The sequence below is a fragment of the Bremia lactucae genome, linkage group LG1 (genome assembly GCF_004359215.1).
Source record: "Bremia lactucae strain SF5 linkage group LG1, whole genome shotgun sequence".
Taxonomy (NCBI): Eukaryota; Oomycota; class Peronosporomycetes; order Peronosporales; family Peronosporaceae; genus Bremia; species Bremia lactucae.
In genome coordinates this window covers 7,754,434-7,765,149 of record NC_090610.1, presented here as the reverse complement: position 1 = coordinate 7,765,149, position 10,716 = coordinate 7,754,434, and the positions used below count along the sequence as shown (strand labels likewise).

The window sequence follows — 10,716 nt, the reverse complement described above, 5'->3', positions numbered from 1 at the left end:
GTTTGGATGGGCAATAATGCCGCATCATCACTCCTCATGAGCTCGTTGTCCGCATCACTACTATGAGGTGACGGCAACGGTGTCGACTCATTGTAGTCGACAATGAGCGACGGATCAACATCCTCACTGTTAAAGTGGGATGGATCCTTTAGCCCTGTTAACGCGACAGCCGCAGTGGCTGTCTGCGTTCCGACTAAGGCATTTGACGCGGCCGGCGAATTAACGCGGCGCGTGCGCTTAGTGCGAGGTTGTGTGGGCGTCTTCGCAGACGACCCACCAACGTGGCCCCTTTTAGGTGGCATCTTGGGCGCCGTGTATAGAAACACGTGCGCGAGAGTGATCGAGTGAACTAGCGGCGCGTAAAGCTGCTCGCAGTTCCTCTCTCTACTCTGTCGAATTTAAAAATGTAAATTCGTTCTTAAAGAGGGGGATGGTGTAACGGGCTAGAGTTGCCCTAATGTTACACAGTCCCCATTAAGTACATTTGGTACTTAAGGGGATGGTCAATTACTAAATAATAGTAATTAGACCCAACACTCGGGTGTGGTGCACATTTGTGACCAACCCTTGTGGATGTGATGCACATGGGTGCATTCACATTAGGAGGGATGACGCCCAGCGTCATCCATGATGACGGCTAGCGTCATCAGTTACGCGAGGTATCTATAAAGATACGCTCGCAATACATATTAAATGATATCTATAGAGATAACATTTTAATTGGTAAAAATAGGTATTTGTATTTAATTCTATTAAATATAAATCAGTCTGAAAATTACTACCTACTTGGGAAGTGCGCACGAGGAGACGGATTACCGCTCCCGTGACGTCACTTCACCAGAGTTCTTAGTGTGTTGGGTGAGGTCGCTTGCGCGCCCACCACAACTTCCTCACTGCACGCAAGAGAAGCAGGTGCAAACCGCTTCCTCGCTGTGCTAGGGTGTGTGCTTAAGTAGAGCGTGGCCGCATTACGACGTGCCCGTCTACATTAATACAGTTTTTATTTAATCCTCTTTAAGGTAGTTGTCCTAAAGGGTAGTCTTCCTCTGCACGTACTAGTGACGTATGGCACCACTCGCAACTGAAGCAGTGCGAAGTGGACTTGTACTGAAGCAGTACAAGTCGTAGTGCCCCGTTATATTTACTGTAATCAGTGTAGGTTGACTAGTACTGTCATCAGGGAACATAGGGTTACAATTTTAAAATTCAGGGTAAATTCAGAATCATTGATCTTCTAAATTAAAAAAATCAGCTGCTTTTCAGACCTTCTGCTCTATCACCTTGGTTATAGTTTTACGCGACCGGACGTGCTCTTTTATCGATACTGCTCCTTTATCGTGAAGCTCTCAATGTTTTTTTCGTACTTAGTGAGGACATTACCCCGGCCACACACACCCACAACCTTTTAGACGCAAGGAAGTTTAATTGCCATGTCTTTCGGCGGGTTTGGCAGCTCAAACGTCCCTGCAAGCGGAGGATTTGGTGGATTTGGCGCCAATGGGTCTGGCGCAGGGTTTAATGCTTCTACAACTGCTTCTCCGTTCGGCGGTGCCCCTACCACCAGTGGCTTTGGATTGGGTACGTCAACATTCGGCGCGGGTGCGGTCAAACCGGCGTTTGGGGGCTTCGGGGCCGCGGCACCGACCACTGGAAGCACATTTGGTGCACAGCCTTCCACGTCGACAGGATTTGGCGGTTTCGGAACCTCCGCGCCGCCCCAAACAGGATTTGGTGCAACGGCAAACCCCGCGACCACCTCTGGTTTCGGCGCCTCATCGGCTTATGGCGGAGGCACAACTACCGGTGGCTTTGGAATTTCAGGAAAGTCAGCGTTCGGTGCAACATCCCCATTTGGTGCGAAACCAGCAACAAGCCCCAGTCCATTTGGATCTACTAGCGCATTTGGTGGTGGAGCAGGAACACCAAGCGCCTTTGGCGGAGGAGCCACGACGGGAGGCTTTAGCACCCCTGCGCCTGCTGGTGGTAGCATGTTTGGTAGCACGACAGGCGGATTTGGAGCGTCTTTTGCCAAGAGTCCATTTGTAGCAGCGCCAACGCCGTCAATTGGAGGCTTTGGCTCTCACGCCACAGGCACGACAGGTTCAGGGTTTGGATACTTTGGATCCCAGCCAGCCACTGGCGTAGCGACTGGTCAAGTGCAGGTTGGCACAGGCCAACCAGCTTATCAGCCAACACGAGAAGTGGAGCCTTCAGGAACAGGCGGTACAGCCAATTATATCTCAATCTCTCGCATGCCAGCGTACGCGCACAAATCCACAGAAGAGCTGCGCTACGAAGACTATCTCAAGCGTACAAATCCAGCTTCTGCCCAGGCGGCTGCTGTACAGAATGTTCCAGTCTCAGCACCAACAGCTACAGGCGTAACTGGAGCTTTTGGAGGCTTTGGCACGCAAACAAGCACTCCCTCTGCTTTTGGATCGACTTCAAATTTTGGCAGTAGCCAGCCCTCGGGATTTGGGGCACCGTCCACTGGTGGTTTTGGCTCCTCTGGGTTTGGCTCGTCGACCATTCCAGCGGCTTCTAGTGGATTTGGTGCATTTGGATCTCAGTCTACCGCTGCTGCACCAAGCGGCAGTTTGTTTGGAAATAATACTGCTGCTGTTACTGGCTCCAGTACATTTGGTGCGCCAGCCTCCAGCGGTGTCTTTGGTGCTGCTTCGAATGCCACCTCAGCTTTTGGAGCGCCTGCTACAGGCAGTGGGTTTGGCTCTACGACTGGTGCTTTTGGCAGCACTTTTGGCGCGGCTCCTCCTGCACAGACAGGCGGCTTTGGAGGATTTGGAACCACTCCAACCGCTGCGTCTAGTTTTGGGGCCTCTGCGTTCGGCAAACCAGCAACATCTGGTGCATTTGGAGGGTTTGGAGCCAATGCAGCATCTGCCGCTACCCCAGCCGCTGGTGGATTTGGACTAGGAGTTGTACAACCTCAAAGTGGAATGTCGAACTCGCTCTTCGGTGGAGCAAGCGCTTCAACCCCCGCTTCGACAGGCTTTTCATTTGGTGCCACTGCCTCCAAGCCCCCAGCTTCTGGTGGCTTTTCTTTTGGCTCTAATAGTGGTGCTGGTGCGTTTGGAAGTACGCCAGGGAGTGCATTCGGAGCTCCTGCCGCGCCCAGCGCTTTTGGGACTACTCCTGCTCAATCGATGCTAGGATCAACTTCGCAATTTGGCTCCATCGGTGGAGCGACAGCGCCAAGTGGCAGCTTTGGATTTGGGACCACGCCATCTGCTGCACCTGGTGGAACGTCAAATCTGTTCGGAGCAGCGAAACCCGCTTCAACCAGTCTTTTCGGATCAACTACAGGAAGCGCGACTAATGGAGGTTTTTTTGGAAATACTTTGGGTACTGGAAGTTCTTCTCTCTTTGGAGGGGCGAATCCAAGCACTGGAGCGTCGGGATTTGGCTTCAATAGTGGTAGCAGTTTTGGTAATACGGGCGCTAGCGGTTTTGGTGGATTCGGGACTTTGACGACTCCAGCTGCACAAACTGGAGTATACCAGACAACAGGGAATCTATTCGGACAGCCACAACAACAGCTTCAACCAGTTGCTGCGCAGCCACAGAATTTGGTGGCAGCTCCCGACAGTAATCCTTACGGCGCTGGATTGTTTGGAGCTGGGCTCGTTGAGCAAAATGTAAAGGCGGCTTTAGACCTTCGTTCTATTAAGTCTGACTCGAGTGCATTTTCGCGCTTTACTACCCTTGCTGATGATGTTGGACTTTCAAGAGGTCCGTTTGAACCAGCTTTAGTGACCCGACGCCAAACATTAAGCAATCGCCATGCCATTCCCGTGTCGTTTGTACGAGGATCTTTTAAAGGCTCTAAAAACCGACTATCAACGTTTGCTTCTTCAGCGTTGCTGTCTGCTTCTTCTCACAGATCCCTGTCTGGACAGGACGCAAACGGTGACAAATCTAGCAAGGAAAATGAATTCAAGTTTACATCATCTCTGTTCCGCAACTCGACGACGAAAAAGCTAGTAATTGACAAGAGCGAGCTGAGCTCTATTCGAGACAATGGAACGAATTCTCGCGTATCAATTGTTCCAATCACCGAAAATGACCTTGCTGATGTTCGTGAGATTGAAAGTTGTCGCACGCGATTATTAAAGCCTGGTGACGATGGCAAGTACAGTGTCACCTTTTGCAATCAAACGAACAAGAAACTCTTTTCATTGCTTCTGTACCCACACCAAACAGTAAAACAAGCAAGAGCATGTGTTAAGCAGCTGTTGCGTGAGAGCAGTGGGCTTACTACATCCTCGATCGCCGATATTGAACTCGTTTTTAAGGGTAGGATTGTGCATGACACGAGCACTTTTGAAAAGCTGCAGCTGAAAGAAGGAGATTCTATTGATGTCGTAGTAATCGAGGATTGTCCGATAGAGAAGGACCGTGCCGACCAGAGTGCCCCAAGCTCATTTACAACTATCGACGCACAGCCTTGTCGTCAGGTAGCATCGTCGAAACAATTCATGACGTATGATGAGTACTTGGCCGCTTCCAGTCGTGATGAAGATTCAAAGGAAACGCAAGAAAACGTCAACAATACTCTTGTCGCTCCTGCCTCGTCTTCATGCCCGGCGTTAAAGAACAAAGACTATTATACCAGACCCTCTTACGAAAGTTTGCAAGCTATGACGGATTGTGAGTTGTCCGAAGTAGAAATGTTTTCTGTTGGCTGCCGCGGTTTGGGAGCTGTTGAATGGATTGGTAAGACTGACGTGCGTAATCTCGATCTTGATGAATTAATTCATTTTGAAAAGAAAGAAGTGGTAGTGTATCAAGACGATGAGAAGAAGCATGATGTAGGCAATGGTCTTAACAAGCCTGCTATAGTTGAGCTTTTGGGCATTTTCCCTCCTCGCAGATCCACATCACCTGAGCAGTATAAGGAGCGCGTGAAGCAGCGCACTGAAGATATCGGTGCGACGTTTCTTGATTATTCTATCGAAAAAGGTATTTGGCGATTTCGTGTCGAACACTTTAGTCGGTATGGCTTTAATGACGATGATGACGATACCGACATGGGTGGTCCCAACGCTAGCAGCACGACACTAGTGCGCATTGACCAGCTCTCACAAGAGCCTGGGCTGAAGCGTGGAACTATAAAAAATCGAAGCAAAAAGCCTCTGTTGGCTAGACATAGTGATATTTTCCGCCAGTCTGGCATATTTGCTGGTCAGTCAAACAGCAACATTGCTGTTGTTTCATTTGGAGATGGCCAGACTAGTTCTACTGTCAGCAATAAGCTAATTGAGAAGCAAAATCATCCAGAAAGGGCTGAAGCTTTCTTAGAGTCTCGCGTGGATTTTTGCGCTGAAGAGGAAGCAAAACCCGCGAACGATGATTTCCCCGTCTGTGAGGTGTTTTCTGTGATTCCAAATACGCTAAAGCCGCTTGGATTTGAAAGCAAAGAACAGCTGCAGTCGGGCGAAAAGTCTACCACGTACCAAATGATGCTGCAAGCATCGAAGCGGGGGCAAGAAAATGCTGTTCGTAATCAAATTGATGGTGGCATGTTTATGGCCCGATCATTTCGTTGTTCGTGGGGCCCTAATGGCGAGCTGGTAAATTTGGGAAAGCTAACAACGCGTTTTGAAAATACGACGAATGTAGCAAGTCAGCGCTGTCGCGTTTGTGTCGAGTTTCCTCTTCGTCTATATGAAAAGGTCAAATCGGATTTACATGATGGGCTTAAATTGCACTACGAGTTTACCTCGCGTGAACGAAATTCCGATGACTTCATTGATCGGGATGGTTTAGAAATACCTGCTCAATTTTCCCTACCCGGTCGCGATCCGCTATTGAACTACATAAATCTGTACGTTGCTTACGCTGAAAATCTATCTCGGGAAAGGCCAAGCGAGAAGCGCATTTTGGTACTTTGGAAACTGGTTCAGGCTTTATGGGGTCAAGAGCATGTTATTAAGATGGAAGGTCATCCAGATACGGCGTTTAGCCTTCTCGCGTCACGTGACCACCCCATCGCACTGGAAAATTTCAACACATTTCAGATCATCGACATCCGTCGGGAGGCCATTTCGCAGTGGTTTGAGGCTGCTATACAACTTACTGAAAATGTTGTTATTTCCGGCGACACCCCTAGTCTGCAAGGCGTGCTTTGTCTCTTGTGCCAGCATCGAGTTGTAGAAGCTTCTGAAATGGCAATTGAGTGTGGTGATGTCCGCCTAGCAACGCTGATTGCTCAGGCAGCATCTTACGAGAGCGATGGCTTCCGAAGCTTGATGGAGACACAAATGGCTCAATGGAGCGAGAACGGTTCCTTAGAATACATGGATAAAACATTTGTTCTTATTTACAGTGTACTTGCGGGTAGTGTAGAAGTGTTGACAGCACATAAAGGTTCGAGTATGTCATGGATCGCGTGCCTTGCATTATTTATGTGGTACAAGCGCGGCCCTGCGATGCCACTTAAAACCGCGATTACGTTATACGAGAACGCAGTTGGAAAGCAGCAAGCTACAAGCTCGCGCTCACTTTGCCAAACTGCTGCGACGGACAAAAACGACCTACTTATGGAGCTATTGAAGCTTAATTGTGAAGACGTTGCCTCGCTCTGCAAAGTGTTGTCTCCCAGTGGCTTAATGAGCCAAAACTCGAATTATCTTGACTATGAAATGTCATGGCACCTTCAGAGCGTGCTGCTTGCTCTTGGCTACAAACTTGATCGCGAATGGGAATCGCATATTCATCAAAATTTTATACGGCAACTAGAAGGTGCTGGGCTGTGGGAAGATGCAGTATACGTTGCGCTTAACATTGCAGATGTGATTGAGCGCGAAAACACCTGTCGTGAGCTACTACTTCGTAACGCAGATGTCTTGAAATCGGATTCTTCTAATCAAAAAAAGTTTTGTAAGCGGCTAAGCCTCCCTCCGGAATGGATAAGTGAAGCTTTGGCTGTGCGGGCAGTCACAAAGCAGGAGCATCACGAGGAGATTGCGTACTGGGTAGCTGCTCATCGTTACGAAGAAGCTCATGCGAGCTTAATATCGCATGTGGCAATGAGCTATCTTTTTAGTAATGAGAAACATTCACTGATGCAGTTGCTTGTGGAGCTAGAACCTATGGCTATGTACATTCCTCAATGGAAGAGTTGTGAAAGCGTTGATACAATTGGAGGGGGTCTGCTATTGGAATACATTCGCCTTGACTTACAAAAAGGATTGGAAGTAGGTCTTGAGGAACGTTTTTCTCAGCGCGTGATGCTGATTTTGCAGCAGCTTTCAAGTGCTCGGGATGCCTCGGCTCACAACATTTCTTCCAAGGTCGAGAAGAATGTGGTTTTGGCACAAACGTGCGTGTCATCGATGATTGTGTCCCTGGCCACCAAGGCGATACAGTTGCGATCGCTGTTGTCATACGGGCAGGAAAGTGATACAACGAGCGACATTTTCTCAACCTCGAAACCTCTAGAGCTGGAGCCCGAGTTTTTAAATGTTCTTTCGCATTTAGTCACTGGGCGCGAGACCAGCTTCGTTGAATCGTTTAGAACGACTCAGCTAATGCACCTTTGCTCCACATTCATCGATTGGCGAGTGTAGTCAGTGCGTGAAGCCGCTCGATAGTAGTAGTATAATTACTCGGGCGTCTAATACGATTTAGTATGGTTACTGCTATGTGCCAAGTAACATTCGCCATTCTCTTAAAGACTTCGACATTAAAATTGAAGACCACTGTTAAGGCTGAAAAACGGCAAAGGCGGACGATGGAGATGAATTCCCGGAGGAGTCATGTGATAATCGCAGCACGTAAGCATCGCATAATTGACAATAAAGTAATGCCTTGTCATTTGGGTTAGACATGGTTAACGATTCAATTAATGGGCATACCTGCATATTAAGCAAATGTATCTGTACACTTTTAATGTAACGGGTACCCCTGTTGCACAGATATATTTTCAGAGGAGAAATAATAAAGGGATCCGCTACCCCCCCCCCAGTTTTCGCTAACCAACCCCCCAATGCAAAACCCCTAAGTTATTAATGAGTTACCCCAACGCTATACTAACGAGCTTTGATTGGCTGGAGCGAATACCCCTGGATTTGAATGCATGACAGAACGATCGCGATGGAAAAGCTTGTCTTTATACCATTCCATATTACCGTACCATACCCTTTCCATTTCGAACGCTACTACTAATCCTACTATGCACCAACTTAAAGATATCGTCCATACTACCTACGAATCCTTGGAAGAGGTTCGAATAGCAGTAAGCCGTCGATCCCAAGATGAGGGCTTCGTGTTTACTTGCAAAAAAACAAGGAGAGTTGGACAACGCTCCTGTAGGCGGGCACGTCGTAATGCGGGCACGTCGTAATGCGGCCACGCTCTACTTAGAGACACACCCTAGCACAGCGAGGAAGCGGTTAGATCGTCTTCTCTTGCGTGCAGTGAGGTAGTTGTGGTGGACGCCTTAGCGACCTCACCCAACGCACTAAGTACTCTAGTAAAGTGTCGCCACGGGAGCGGTAATCCGGCTCCTCGTGCGCACTTAGTAGGAAGGAGTTTTCAGACTGATTTATATTTAATCGTATTAAATATAAATATTTATTTATACCAATCAAAAATGTCATCTCTGTAGATAACACTATTATGTATTGCGAGCGTATCGTTATAGATACCTCGCGTAACGGATGACGCTAGGCGTCATCTCTCCTAATGAAAATGCACTTTTGTGCATCACATACACAAGGGTTGGTCACAAATGTGAGCCACACCCAAGTGGTGGGTCTATTACTATATTTAAGTAATTGACCATCCCCTTAAGTACACCAAGTGTACTTAACGGACACTGTGTAACATTAGGGCAACTTTAGCCCGTTACACCATCCCCCCCTTTAAGAACGAATTTATACTTTAAAATTCATCAAAGAGGAAGGAAGACTTCGAGCTGCTTCACGCGCCGCTAGTTCTCTCAGTCACTCTAGCGACCTGTGTAGCATACACGGCGCCAAAGATGCCACCTAAAAGGGGCCACGTTGGTAGGTCGTCTGCGAAGACACCCACTCAAACTCGCGCTAAGCGCACGCACCGCGTTAACACGCGGTGCGGCAGCGCCCAATGCCTTAGTCGAAACGCCGACAGCGCCCAATGCCTTAGTCGAAATGCCGACAGCTACTGCTGCTGTCGCGTTAACGGGGCTCAAGGATCCATCCCACTTTATCAGTGAGGAGTTGATCTGTCGCTCATTGTCGACTGGCAGCGCCCAATGCCTTAGTCGAAACGCCGACAGCTACTGCTGCTGTCGCGTTAACGGGGCTCAAGGATCCATCCCACTTTATCAGTGAGGAGTTGATCTGTCGCTCATTGTCGACTACAATGAGTCGACACCGTTGCTGTCACCTCATAGTGGTGATGCGGACAACGAGCTCATAAGGAAGGATGATGGCGCATTATTTTTCCATCCAAACTTCTCTCATGGCTCACAACATGGAGACAGCAACATTTACGAATGCTGTCTCGTCGTCTGCGTTGGATAGCGCAGCGACAGGTAATGAGAGCGCTGCCCATAAAGGCGCAGCCGCTTCTCTGACGGGTATAACTACCCTAGGAATTGGCGCAAATCTTTCACATACTTTGGGATTGGCCATTCCTTTACCGATTTAACCTTATCTGGGTTTGCTCCTACACCGTGTGTATCTACGATGCAGCCCAGCAGATGTATCTCGGGGACCCCTATGACGCACTTTTGCAAGTTGACGTACAATTGAGCATCCTTCAAAGTCTGCAACACAGCGTCTAAATCACTCTTGTGCGACTTTATTGCACTCAGCCCGTCCTCGGCCCTTCTATGCACGAATACATCGTCAAAGTAATGGGGCGCGTAGACACGGTGCTGACGAATCAAGTGAGCCACCACTCTGTTGAATGCCGCTGGCGCGTTTTTCAAACCTTGGGGCATCACAAGCCACTCCCATAGCATACCGCTTGGGGTGCTTACTGTAGTTTTGGCTACATCGATCTCTCTCATGAGTATCTGATAGTAGCCATCCTTTATATCCAACGCGGAAAATTTAGCTGACTTTATCATAGAGTTCAACAAAACATCTTTCCGCGGGATTGGCATTGAGCCGGTATGGTCGCCGTGTTCAGCTTATTGTAAGCATGAACCACGCCCCATCCACTTGTGGCTTTACGCACACGAAAGGTCGGGCTGCAGTGAGGCGATTTGCTCTCACGCACATGTCCCGCCTTGGCTCGCTTGTCGAAGAACTGATCGATATAATCGACTTGTATTTTCGACAACGGCCATTTTTCTGGTCACACAATACTTGGTGCCAGGTTCGAGGTCTATATTGTGCTCGATGCCCCTATCGCGATGTTTCCACAGAACCTCAAAGAACGGACTGTCTCTGAAGGCATCCCAGCCTTGAGCAGCGAACTGTTTCTTTATGTCCATTTCTACGACGCTCTTGTCCATTGTGGACGACGAGCAACAGTCCACCAAGTGGCCGACGAACCCTTTCCAACCACACCAGGCTCTAGGCACTATGCCGGTTCTTGCGACGCTTCACTTCCTGTCAACTCGTCGTCTATTGCCACAGGCTCTCGGCCCTATGCAGGACTATGGGACACATGACTGCTTGTCATTGCCCTTTTCACTGTCCCAGTTTCCACGAGCTAAATAGGAATTGGTGACTCTTGACATCCCGTCAACGCACCTCAACT

The 10,716-nt window shown here is 48.7% G+C and overlaps 1 protein-coding gene across 1 annotated transcript; it reads left to right on the top strand.

Moving 5' to 3' along the window:
• Positions 1-1,430: 1,430 nt before the first annotated feature.
• On the top strand, positions 1,431-7,589 carry CCR75_009748 (uncharacterized protein; the record flags this gene model as incomplete). Its single annotated transcript, XM_067967787.1, has 1 exon — positions 1,431-7,589. One exon carries the CDS (start codon positions 1,431-1,433, stop codon positions 7,587-7,589), a length of 6,159 nt encoding a protein of 2,052 aa, XP_067820509.1.
• Positions 7,590-10,716: the final 3,127 nt, after the last annotated feature.